General features: G+C 34.1%; 1 protein-coding gene across 6 annotated transcripts in view; it reads left to right on the plus strand.

Annotated features, from left to right (window-relative positions):
- The window catches only part of Ptbp3 (polypyrimidine tract binding protein 3), a 94,736-nt gene that overhangs the window by 66,126 nt on the left and 14,429 nt on the right, over window positions 1–14,181 (plus strand). For all 6 annotated transcript variants that reach the window (XM_047524221.1, XM_047524223.1, XM_047524224.1 and 3 more), the window contains 2 exons: window positions 8,862–8,972; window positions 10,492–10,666. In XM_047524221.1, the coding sequence (XP_047380177.1) occupies window positions 8,862–8,972; window positions 10,492–10,666 (286 nt within the window). The remainder of the gene's footprint in view (window positions 1–8,861; window positions 8,973–10,491; window positions 10,667–14,181) is intronic.

Consider the following 14,181-nt stretch of genomic DNA (forward strand, 5'->3'; position numbering starts at 1 on the left):
TTTTTTTTTTGGTTCCAGGGATTGAACCCAGGGGTGCTTAACCATGCTTAACCACTGAATAACATCCCCAGGTCTTTTTATATTTTATTTTTGAGACAGGGTCTCTCTGAGTTGCTAAGGGTCTCAGCAGGTTGCCGAGGCTGGCTTTCAACTTACAATCTTCCTGCCTCAGCCTCCTGAGCCTCTAGAATTACAGGGTGGGCCACTGCACCAGTTTATTTTCTTGCTTTTATAATGAAGATGCAATTGATAGTATTTATACCTTCATCGTGAGTTCTACCTGCTTTAAGTACATTAATTCATGTACTTAATTAATATGTACCAGTGCTGGTACATATTAATTCCTCTAGAAACATTAATAATCAGATACTAGAAAATTGCAATGTAAGATACTGTTCCTTGCTGTTGTAGTCTTGTGGGTAATAGCAATTTTGTAAATAATGGTGTAAAATATAGTGAACATTGTAATGGGGAATATATAAAAGTAAGGAGTTGGTTGTATCTATTATAACTAAGCTAATTGTTTTAATATATTATTTGCTGAAAAGTTGGCTTTAGTTAAACTGAATAATATCTATAGAAGCTAATGCTCTTCTTCTAGCTCATGGTAAGGGGATTGAGAGAAACTGAGATGGGAGGAGTGCTGTTTTAGATGAGCGAAGTTAGAGAAGATTTTTCTAGTATGACATTTGAGCAGAGCCTTTGAACAGAACCTTGAAGAATGTGAGGATATAAGTTATGTATATGTGGTAGAATAGTGATCCAGTCAGAAGAATAGCAAGTCCCTAAGATGGAAGTATGTTTGATGTGTTTAGTATCAGGCTACTAGAGTAGAGAGACTAGGAAAGCTATGAGGAATAGAATCGGGGAAGGGGTTAGGAGCCAGGCAGTACAAAATTTTTATATCATTTTACATTGAATAAAATGGGAAATGCTTGGGAGATTTGAATACAGCAGTGAGATGTTATCATTTAATGTTTTAACAGAATCACTCTTATTGTTGTGTTAACCATACACTGTCATACAGAAGTTCTTGTCGTGGTCCATGTGAGATGATAATGACCTGGGTAAGGGTGTGGCACTGGAAGTGGTGATTATGGATATAATTTGAAGGTTATTCTGATGAATTAGTTGTGGATTATAATGAGAAAGGGAGTAATCAAGAATGCCTCCTGATTTTGGATCTGAAACTCTGATAAAATGAAACTACTCTAAACTGAGATAGATTAAGGAAGGAAAAATTGGTGCAGGGTTTGGAGGTAGGGCAGGAATCAGTTTGTTTTAGACATGTTAAGTTTTAGGTATCTGTTAGATATCCACATGAGAGATACTGAGACAGTTTGGAGGTAAATCTGGATTCAGAGGAAGAATTCCATTCTGGAGACTTGATAATCATCAAAATATGTATAGGTGGGCTGGGGATATAGCTCAGTTGGTAGAGTGCCTGCTTCGCAAACACAATCCCCAGCACCGCAAAAAAAATATATATGTGTGTGTGTGTGTGTACAGGTAATTAAAGCCACTGGACTAGACAGCATTACCTAGAGAATATTTGTAGGTAGAGAGGAAATTCATCAGCTGATCCCTTATGTAAATGCTTAACCTTGTATACTAAAAAGTTTCTTGGTATACTAAAAAAGTAGCTCACAACAGTGTTCTCATATAATTTATCCCTTCAAACACTGTATATAAGGGAATATTTTATGAATTTCAGATCACTTTAAGAGAAAGGACTAATCTTTTTAATTGTAATAAAGATATGTAGCTTGAGAAAGCAAGTTATCATGGTACTGAATAAAAGAATGCACACTAATGTAAAATAATGTTTCCTAATTTTTCCTGTTTTGTTGACTATAAACACTATTATAAACAAGTTGTGACTCATGAGTTTAATATTAAAATAAAATGTTCTGTGTTGCATGTGGTGGTACACACCTATAATCCCAATCTCTTAGGAAGCCGAGGAAGAAGGATTTCAAATTCAAGGTTACCCTGGGAAACTTGGTGAGACCCCATCTCAGAATTTAAAATAAAAAATAAAGGACTGGAGTTGTAGCTTAGTGCTTGAGGCCCTGGGTTCCATCCCAGTATTAGAAAGTATAAACAAACAATAAAAGTTCTAATATGAATATTATTTTTACAAGTGAATACTGTTGAACATTTTCAATTTCTGGCAAATTCTGTCTTTATAAAAATTAACCCTGGGCTGGGGAGATAGCTCAGCTGGTAGAGTGCTTGCCTTACAAGCACAAGGTCCTGAGTTCGATCCCCAGTACCACAAAAAAAAAAAACCCTAAGGGCTGGGGATATAGCTCAGTGGTAGAGGACTTACATAGCATACATTAGGCCCTGGGTTCAATCCCTAGCACAGTAATAATAATAACAACTGGGTGCAGTAGTATATGCCAGCAACTGGGGAGGGAGTTAGGTAGATCACTTGAGCCCAGGAGTTTGGGGCCAGCCTGGGTAACATAGCAAAACACTCATCTCAAAAAAAACAACCTGAAGAATAATTTTTATCAAAATTTGACCTTTGATATCTTCTTAGTTCCATTTTATAGTCTGAAAAGATTAAGATGCACAGGAGACCTCTAGAATGGAATCGTTTATCTATAACAGCAAAATAAGCATATTAGGGAAATAGAGTCAATGATCTTATAATTACTAAAAACAAATTAGCATATATTAAACTTTTATGAATTTTTGTTTTAGATTATATCTGTTCAAAATTTTACTATTTAAAAATTTTTTTTTTAGTTTTCAATGGACCTTTTATTTGTTTATATGTGGTGCCTCACACATGATAGGCAAGTGCTCTGCCACTGAACCATGACCCCAGCACCTTTAATTTTTATTATTATTTTGTGTGCATGTGGTGCTCGGGATTGAACCCAGGACCTTGTGCAAGGCAAGCACTCTACCAACTGAGCTATAGCCCCAGCTCTACTATTTTGATAATTATGAAAATCCCACTTCAGGCATTCCTGAATTCCCTGATATTGGTACTCCTTATTTAATTCACAAATTATCAGATGGATCTTAGTACCTTCTTCCTTGGTGAATACAGTCCATGGAGCATTACAGCATTATCCATAGCTAACCAGTTCAGTTCTGTTCCTTGCACATTCAGATAAAAATCACACAACCCAGGGGCCGGAGATCTAGCTCAGTGGTAGAGCACTTAACTAGCATATGTGAGGGTCAATGCCTGGCTCTATCCCCAAACCTAAATAATAATAATAAATCACACAACCAAATGTAAGCTGTCAGTGAAGATAAGTATCAGGTGATTAATTGTTAAATTCAGTGAATCAAAATATTAACAAGATCTGAAAGTTAAGTGGAAATTAACTAGGCTTTGTAGCATAATTTACTATGTAAGTATCCCAAGTTTTAGAGCAAATTATGTTCTTATTACTTTATTAATGAGATATTTTACATGAAGAATATTATCATTTACAATTTGCATACCATCATAATTCTCCAGCTAGGAATTCTCAAGAGTATGATTTTTTTTTTATCATACTGGGGATCAGGCAGTGTTTCATGCAAGCTAGACAAGTACTCTTTATCAATTAATAATAAGCACTTTACTCTGTACTCTTTTATGCCAAGAACTTTCCTTAATGATACAGAAATGATTAAAATAAAATCTGAGAACTGGGGTTGTAGCTCAGTGGTGGAGTGCCTGCCTCATGTATGTGAGGCACTGGGTTTGATCCTCAGCACCACACAAATAAATAAAATAAAGGTATTGTGTCGATCTACAATTAAAAAAAAATATTTTTAATAAAAAGATAAAATCTGTTCCTCCAAGGAGCTTGAGTCTAAAGGAGACAGGTAAATAAATACACATATAGTAGAATATAAGTACAAAAGCAAGATAAATAAATTTACGAGACCAAGAAAGGGACAATACTTAGAAAAGAGAATTAACTCATTGGGATTTGGGGGAAACAGAATTCTCTGGTTCCATTGCTCTCTAAAGCAAGTTTTTTAATGAAGATTTTAGACACAGGGTTCTAGGAAAGTTGAAAATTCATAAATATAGGCATAGAAGTCTGAAATCACTTGGAGAAGCATAGCCAGTTGACACTGTTGATGTCAATTCTGTGATATAAGAAATGTCAGGTTGAAGAGGTAAACCAAAGCAAATTTATGTGTGGATTTTATCCTACTGTTTATGAGAGAACAGTAAAGGATTTTAAGTAGGGTTATATGTAATCTGGTTTATAGTTTAGGATAGTACCTGGACTGCAGTATAAAGGAGGTAGATTCAACACTCCTTACATTCATTCTCCCCTTTTCACTTTAAAAAACAAGTGTAATGTTGCTTTTTTACTGGGGGAAAAACACCCAGTTGATACATGTATAATATATATACTTATAGACACCTTCCCCAAAGTGATTACATATATATAACATAAAGTTTACCATTTTAGCATTTTGAGTAAACAGTTCAGTGGAATTAAGTATATTCACATTTGTTACTGTTTGGGTATGAAGTGGCAAAAATTCCTGTGTTTATGGGCCTGGTGGCGCACACCTGTAATCCCAGCAAGTTGGGAGGCTTAGGCAGGAGGATGGTGAGTTCAAAGCCAGCCTCAGCAACTCAGAGAGACCCTGTCTGTAAGTAAAAAAAGGACTGGGGCCCATGTGGCTTAGTGGTTAAGGGCCCCCGGATTCAATCCTTAGTACCAAAACAAACAAACAAACAAACAAAAAACCCAGAAAACAAAACAAAAAAATTCCTGTGTTGTAGATTTGGTCCACAGTGCAGCAGTGTTCAGAGGTGGGACTTTCAAGAAATGATTGGGTCATGAGGGCTCTATCCCTCATGTGAATTGATCATTTGATGGATGAATGAATAATTTGGAGGTGATGGAAACTGTAGTTGGAGGAAGCAAATCACTGGGGGTCCTGTTTGTTTGTTTGTTTTTTGTTTTAACTTTATTTTGAGACAGTGGTCTCACTGAGTTGCTGCCCTGTAAAGGATATCTCTTGACCTTGGCCTCTCCTTCCTTTTCTCTCTCCCTTCTTCCCTCTCTTTAGCTGCCATAATCTGAGCAGCTTTCTTCTGTCACATCCTTCTGCCATAATGTTCTACCTCATCTCAGGCCCAGGGTAATGGAGCCAGATGTCCATGGACTGAAGCCTCTGTAACTGTGAGCCAAAATAAACCTCCTTTAATTTGTCAATAACCCTCCTTTAACTTATTCATGTTGGGTATGTCAGTCACGGTAATGAAAAGTCGACTAACACATTTTTTGCAACCATTGCCAAACAACATGTTTCCCCAATTCTTTTTGACTTCTCACACTGAAACTCCTGTACCCATTAAACAATAACTCACCAATTTTCTCTCTGTCCGGTTCCTGGCAACCAACATTTCACTTTCTAAATGAATTTGACTATTCTGTGTTTCTCATATAAGAATCTTGCAGTATTTGTCTTTTTTTTTTTTTGACTACGTATTTCACTTGGCATATTGTCTTGAAGATGTTGTAGCATATATCAGGATTTCCTTCCTTTTTAAGAATCAGTAACATTCCATTCCTCTATGTGTGTGTATATCACCTTTTGTTTATCCATTCATCTGTTAATGGACACTTGATTTTTTTTTTTTCTTCCTTTTCTTGATTTTTTTTTTCTTCCTTTTCTTCCTTTTGGTTATCACAGTAGTATTATACTACTGTGAGCTTGGGTGTACCAGTATCTCTTTCAGTCCCTGCTTTCAGTTATTTGGTTGTATGCCTAGAAGTGTAAATTTCTGGTTCACATGGTAATTTTTAATTTTTTGAGGCACTGCCATATTGTTGCCATAGTGGCTGCAATATTTGACATACCCTCCTACAGCTTACAAGGTTCTGCTTTCTCCACATCCTTCCCTAACACTTCATTATTTTATAGATGCAAACACATTATTCTATAGTGTGTCAGTGGTATCTCATGGTGTGTGTGTTTGCAGTACTAGGTGCTGTACCTCTGAGCTACATCCTTAACCTTCCATTCTTCCCCCTTTTAACTTTGAGAAAACGTCTTTCTGAGTTTCTGAGAATGACCTTCAACAGTCCCCCTGTCTCTGCCTCCTGGTAGCTGAAATTAAAGGTGTGTGCTACTGTACCCAGCTATCTCATGTAGTTTTGATTTGCATTTTCTTAGTAGTTAGTGATCTTCACCATCTTTTCCTTGCTTATTGGTCATTTGATTATCTTCTTTGGAGAAATATCTACTTAAGTCCTTTGCCTGCTTTTAAATTGGATTTCTTTCTTGTTGTAGGAATTCTTTATATATCTTGGGTATTGACCTGTTATCAGAAATAGTATTTGCAAATGTTATATCACATTCTATGGGTTGTTTTTTCACTCTGTTCATGGTATCCTTTGATGCCCAAAATTTTGGGGTAGTCCAGTTTTATTTTTTATTTGTTAATTTTGTTGCTTATGTTTTAGAATAATTTCTCCTGAGCATTCTTTCTGATAATTATAAAGCAGGGCTAATTGCTTATTCAGGACACTTATCATAATGCTTAGTGATGGCAAAATCTTATTAGCATATGAAATGCTTAACCTTTTTATTCTCACAGAAAGACAAATTTCTTGCTCATTAAGATCCAGTTTTGGGCTGGGGATATAGCTCAGTTGGTAGAGTACTTGCCTCGCAAGCACAAGGCCCTGGGTTCAATCCCCAGCACCACAAAAAAAAAAAGATCCAATTTTAAAATGGATTGACAAAGGAAAACAAAATGTATTATTGTTTTATACTAACTAGATAAGCTTTCAGAATGAGTCAGTAGTAGCCCTAGTCCTGACTCAGTGCTACTGAGGCAGAACAAGTTTTATAAGAACATTGGTAACTAGGGATCGGTCAGGAAGACCTATTTATTCCATTTCTCAGAAGACACTTAAGGAAGCTCTTTCTTGACCACTCTTGCACTATCCCAGCTTGCATGCTGGTTCAGTCTCATTGCTTCCCCTCTTTTATTTTTATTTGTAACATTTTTGTATGATCAGACATCATGACATTTGTTTATTTCTTTATAGTCTGTTTCTTCATAAAGGCAGAAACTTGTCTCTGTTTTGTTCACTGCTGTCTTCCCAGTGCTTAGAACAGTGCCCTGTGAATATTTGGCACAGAACAACCTCTAGTTGAACATCTTCTAAATTTTCTGTCCATAGAACCTTCTAGAACAAGGGTGTGGGGGAAAGGGTACATTTCTGGTAGAACAAAAATTATTATATCCACTTTGGAAAGCAGTATAGAGATTCCTCAAAAGACTAGGAATGGAACAACCATATGACTCAGCTATTCCATTCCTTGGTATTTGTTTTAGTCAGCTTTTTCACTGCTACGACCAAAAGACCTGACAAGAACAATTTTAGGGGAGGAAAATCTTACTTGGGGCTCACGATTTCAGAGGTCTTAGTCCAAAAACAGCTGACCCCGTTTCTCAGGGTTCAAGTTGAGGCAGAACATCATGACAGAAGGGTGTTGCAGAGGAAAGCAGCCCAGAAAATTATACCAGGAAGCAGAGAGAGAGCTCCACTCACCAAAAACATAAATTGTTTCTTTTTTTTTTTTTTTTTGCGGTGCTGGGGATTGAACTCAGGGCATTGTGCTTGCGAGGCGAGCACTCTACCAACTGAGCTATCTCCCCAGCCCAACCAAAAACAAAATATATACCCACCTCCAGCCACACCCTACCTGCCTATGGTTATCACCAGTTAATGTCTTTTAGCAGGGAATCAGTTTGCTGATTATGTCAAAACTCTTGCAGCCCAATCACTTCACCTACAAACTTTCTTGCATTGCCTCACACATGAACTTTTGGGGGGCACATAATCTAAACTGTAGCAGTATTTATCCAAAAGAACTAAAATTGGCATACTCTAGTGATACATGCATACCAGTATTTATATCAGTGCAATTCACAATAACTAGGTTAAGGAATGAGCATAGGTATCTTCAACAGATTGGAATAAGGAAATGTGGTGTATATACACAATGAAGTTTTATTCAGCCATAAAGAAAAAGAAATTATGTCATTTTCTGGTAAATGGATGGAACTGAAGAAGCTAAGGTAAGAAAGGGATAAAAAGGATCTCATGAAGATAGAAAGGAGACCAATAGAGTAGAGGAAGGATATCAAGGAGGGCGGAGCAGAGGACACAGGAATGAAATCTACCAAATTATGCTATGTCCTTGTATGAACATAATACAATGATATATATATATCATTGTATATACTTATATATAATTGTAATGCATTAACTAAAATAATAATAGAAGGGAGATCAGTAGAGTTGAGCAAGTGGGTCAGGGATAGGGAAGAGAGGAGGGAAAGGGATGGTACTGGCAAATGAGATTGGTCAAATTATGTGCATGTATGAATATGGTATAATGAATGCCACTGTTATCTATATTATCTAATATGCCATAAAAATAAATTTTGTTTTTAAATTTACAAGTTTAAAAAAAACCTGCAGAAGTATATGCTGATTCACAGGGTAAAATAGTCGATCGGTTTGATTCTCTTACTTTCATTCATGTGCTTTGTAACATCATTATACTATCAATTTCTGTTGTCACTTTCTATTTTAGTATTGTATCATTTATACATGTTATGTAGTAGTATGTAGTAGTGTGAGTTTTGTTGTGTGCAACATACTCTTCTAAGACATGCATGGGTATTAAAACATTAACATCTTAGGCTTGGCTTTTTTTGGGGGGGCACACCAATAGTTTTAATAAAACAGAATTATTTTCATTTAAAAATGGAATTTGTGAGCCAGATTGTATTTACAAAGGTACATTAGTTTAATATTTTTCTTAGGTTTAACCTAATATAAACTTTTTTCCAGATATTTTCTAAATTTGGAACAGTCTTGAAGATTATCACCTTTACAAAGAATAATCAATTTCAAGCCTTGCTTCAGTATGCTGACCCAGTGAATGCACATTATGCCAAAATGGTAATTATAATTATTTTTTATTTTTCAATAGTTAATTACTCACTTTCTAAAGGAAACCATCATGTGTTCTCTCTTTCTAGTTTACTGTGTATGATTTTAAATTTTGTGATAAAATATATATAATATTTACCATTTTAACCATTTTTAACTGTATAATCTCATGTATTTTTTTCCCCTCAGCTAAAAATTATTATTTTCCTCAAAGGAAATGGTTTCTTATCACCTCTCAGGTCTCCTAAGACTCATTCCTGTTTGTTATGTTTAGAGTTTGATGTAGTCTAAGAGAGTAGCTTTTTGCTCTTCATTTAGTCCTGTTAGATCAGCTAAAGATTGATTCTACTACTTTTGCAACCATATTCAGCATTCATTCCTGTTGAAGCCTCAATAATTACACTGTTGTCAATTCCATTTTTTTAAGTACATACATACTTAACTTTTTTAAAAAATATTTTTAGTTGTAGGTGGACACAATACCTTAATTTGTTTTTATGTGATGCTGAGAATCAAACTCATTGCCTCACATGTGCGAGGCAAGCACTCCACCACTGAGCTACAGCCTCAACCCAATACTTAACTTTTGATGAGATATAAATTTCACATTAATTTGGTTACATTACATATATCTGTTGAGATCTGTCACTAATACTAATAATTGTTGAATCATTGCTAATTTCTGCTCAGAGACACTAAGGTTTATAGTACTTTTGTATACTGTGCACTGTATGGCACTCAATTAGGAATATAACCTTGCATATATTATTTTGTGCCATTTTAATGACATATTTGTCAATGATTTTTGTATTGTAAATTAGTTTTTCATGTGTTTGTTTCATTTGTATGTGCTTTTGATTTTTGATATCTTTTTATAAATTCAAGTTACAGAAATCACAAGCAGTGATAGATATCCTATTGGTAAAATTTTATTCTTGCTAAGGGAGGGATTACTGATCTTTGGTCACAGTTAACTCCAAATTTTACTCAGCTCATTATTCAAAGTATTACAAGATCAATTTACAAAAAAAAAAAAAAAATAAGTGATAGGTAATATATTACATGTTGTGTCTCTGACAAGTACCATTTACAAAGGCTTAGTTTCATCTTAACCTGTATAATCTATAGTAAAATAAATTAAGATGAAATGTGAAATAGTCATATTTTTAAACACTTATTTCTGTTTGTCATGCTTAGAGTTTGTTGTAGGCAAAATTGTCATAGTAACAGCTTAGTATTTCTGTATTAATGTACAATAGTTTTCTGAGCCTTTACATTTCTTTTCTTTCATTTGATCCTATTATAGATAAGATAGATGTTATTATCCTTATACAAATAAAAATTGAAGCTCAGAGCTTCTCTTTTTCTTTCTTAGATTCATAAGTGAAAGTAAACCTAGTTCTTTGGCATTTTGTCCATTGCTCTGTTTTATACCTGATTGCCACTCATATCACAGTAGATAGAGGCTGTTTGATTCATCAGTGGTATTATCTTGCAAAAACATTGGTCCCTTTCTCACATGCTTTAGGCTCTGGATGGCCAGAATATCTATAATGCATGCTGTACTCTACGTATTGACTTCTCCAAGCTCACCAGCCTTAATGTGAAATATAATAATGACAAAAGCAGAGACTTCACTCGCTTAGATCTTCCTACCGGTGATGGCCAGCCATCTCTTGAACCCCCTATGGCTGCTGCTTTTGGTGAGTAGTTCCTTTTTGGGTCACAAAGCAAGTTTTCTGAAGTTATAAGTTTCATTTATTAATCTGTGTTAAGTTAACCTTCTTAGGTTTTTTCAGGATTTCTAAAGGAAAGCAACAAATGTGACCATTAATTAAATCTTAATATTATAAAGTTTTGTTAGTTGTCTAAACAAGAAGATATCTCAAATTGAATTAAAGATTTATTTTCTAACATTAGTATTACTCATAAGCCATGCAATTATTTGCTTCGAATTAATTTTTAAAAATTAACCTGATTTAAATATAATGGTTTATAGTCAACAGAATTTTGCCATAAGTGCTCTTGAAAATTATTTTTCCTTTTTAAATAGTGATACTTTAAATCAGTGACCTAAATTAATCCTATGTTGTTCCTTTATTCAAAGAAGAGTATTTGTCTTGCTTTTTAAACACTAGAACTTACATCTTTAAGTTCATGTGATGTTGCATTTTGCATTAATAAAAATACAAGCAATATGGCCAATTGAGACCTTAAGTAGTATTGAATCCATCTTCTTTTGTAGCTGAAAAAATTAAATAACTAAAAAAAAAAATTATCCATAATTTTCTAGAAAACATTCTATGACTTAAATAAAAACTTTTGATATTTTTATGCCTGATTTAGCAGAATCAAAGGTCTTTGTCATTACCATTTTAATAACAAATGATTGTAGTTAGGGCAAATTCCTGTTTGCCAAAACTGGGCTATCAAATGCAGAAATGTGTTTTTTCTAATAACTTAAATATATACTCTTGGTATATAATGTTCTATATTTTAGAAGTAGGACATTTGAAAAATATGGTTAAGAATTTTGCTTTCTGAATATAAAGTATCAATATTTACATTCTTTTTCATTATGTTGTTAATAAATCTTTAGTCATTGCAGAATATGTCTCCATCCTAAGTGATTCATCAGAGAAAAATGCATTTCATGTATTGTGTGAAAGTTTCTCTCTGCCTATCACTAATTTTTGACCCAGTTCACTATTCCCTCCTTTCCTCTCTTGGCTTCTATAACCCCATCTTCTCCCTACTTTGTTCCTTCCTCACTTCCTGTTTTCTTTTAAAGGTTACCCTAAAGTTTCTAGGAATGAGTCATAAACCTTCAGTCCCTGTTTTTGGTGATATATACCTATAAAATAACTTATTAAGCAAGTAAACATATTTTAAAATACCCACACCATTGACTACCAGGTTAAGATATAACACATGTGTGCATATTGAAGAATCACCCCTGCCGCTCTTCTTCATGGATTGTTCTCCCACTTCCCCTGCCCCAAGATAATGATGCCCCAAATTTAATGATTATTATTTTTCTTTTGTTTTTCCTATTTTTTTTAGTACTTTTATTATGTAGCCCTAAATGCTACTTTATTTCTTCACCTATATTTAGAAATTTACATAAATGGAATCATGCTGTTTTTCTTTTGTCACTTATTTCACATTAGGCATTTGTGATTCATCCATATTTATACATGGAACTATGGCTCATTCATACTCAAGATAGTCAAGTGTATATTGTCCCATTGGATGAATATACCAGTTTGTTAATCCACTTTATTATTGATAGATATTTGAGTTGTTTTTAATTTGAGGTTATTGTGAATAATGCTACTTTAAACATTCTTGTATGTGTCTTCTGGACAAGAATTTTCTGTAGAGAACATGTATCTGTAAGGAATTATTGAGTCATGCAGAGTATGAATTTTTTCAGTTCTTTTACATAATGCATTGTTTTGAAAGGATCCTACCCATATATACTTGCATTGGGGGGTGTTTTAATTTTTACTATTCTGGTGTATGTGAAATGATATCTTAACATTTTAGTTTTCACTACATTTTCCTGATTCCAATGAAGTTGAATATATTTTTGTTTATTTGCCATCCTCCCTTAATAAATTTTGATTCTTTTGTCTGTTTTTGTGTTTGGTTTCTTACTTGTGTTTTTTTCTTATTAGTTGGTAGGAATTGTTTATGTATTCCAGATATCTGTCATTTGTAGATTGTATGTTATAGTTTCTACATGTTTAGGCTTACTGATTTATATAGTTAAGTTTATATATTATTTCCTTTTGTATTTGTTCTTTTTTGGGACTTTTTAAAGAAATCTTTTGCTATTATGAGGTTGTAAAGATACCTATTTATGTTCTGAAATTATTAGTATTTTAGTAACTTTGTTTTGAAATCATTTAAGCTGCAAGAATAGCACTAAGAACACCTTCATTCAGAGTCCACAGTTTTTAGCATCATACCACATTTACTTTATCATCTCTCAGAGTTGTGTTTATTTATTTTCCCCATCTCCAAACCATTTGAGAGTAAGTTACAGGCATGATGCTCTTTTCTTCTAAATACTCATTGTGTATTTATTAAGAACAAAAACATTGTTTTTTCTTTTTGGTGGTACTGGGGATTGAACCCAGGGGTACTCTACCAGAGCTGCATTCCCATAAAATACTTTTTTATCACTTATGAATAGAAATGCATTAGATTTATAGGTATTGATTTTATATCCTGCTTCTTTGCTGAATTCATTTATTAGTTCTAGAAGTTTTCTGGTGGAGTTTCTTTGATCCTCTAAATATAGAATCATGTCATCAGCAAATAGTGATAGCTTGAGTTTTTCTTTTCCTGTTCATATCCCTTTAATTTCTTTGTGTCTAATTGCTTTGGCTAGTGTTTCAAGGACAATATTGAATAGAAGTGGTGAAAGAGGGCATCCCTGCCTTATTCCACTTTTTATAGGGAATGCTTTCAGTTTTTCTCCACTTAGAATGATGTTGGGCTTGGGTTTAGAATAGATAGCCTTTATAATGTTGAGGTATGGTCATACTATCCCTATTTTTTCTAGTGTTTTGAGCATGAAGGGGTGCTGTATTTTGTCAAATGCTTTCTCAGCATCTTTTGAAATAATCATGTGATTCTTAACTTTAAGTCTTGATGTGATGAATTACGTTTATTAATTTTCAGATGTTGAACCAACTTTGCATCCCTACGATAAACCCCACTTCATTATGGTGCACTACCTTTTAATATGTTTTTCTACGTGATTTGCCAGAATTTTTTTTAAGGATTTTTGCATCTGTGTTCATCAGAGATATTGGTCTAAAGTTTTCTTTCCTCGATGCATCTTTGTCTAGCTTTGGTGATACTAGCTTCGTATAATGCATTTGGAAGGTTTCCCTCCTTTTCTATTTCCTGGAATACTTTGAGGAGTATTGGTATTAGTCCTTCTTTAAAGGTCTTGTAGAATTCAACTGAGAATCCATCTGGTCCTGGGCTTTTCTTGGTTGGTAGGCTTTTGATGGCTTCTTCTATTTCATTGCTTTATATTGATCTATTTAAATTGTATATGTCCTTCTAGTTCATTTTGGGAGAATCATGTCTCTAAAAATTTGTAGCTTGTAATTATGTATTTCAATAGTATCTGTCGTGATCTTTCCTTTTTCATCACAAATTCTAGTAATTTGAGTTTTCTCTCTCCTTCTCTTAGTGT

Source organism: Sciurus carolinensis, chromosome 14 (assembly GCF_902686445.1).
Source record: "Sciurus carolinensis chromosome 14, mSciCar1.2, whole genome shotgun sequence".
Taxonomy (NCBI): Eukaryota; Metazoa; Chordata; class Mammalia; order Rodentia; family Sciuridae; genus Sciurus; species Sciurus carolinensis.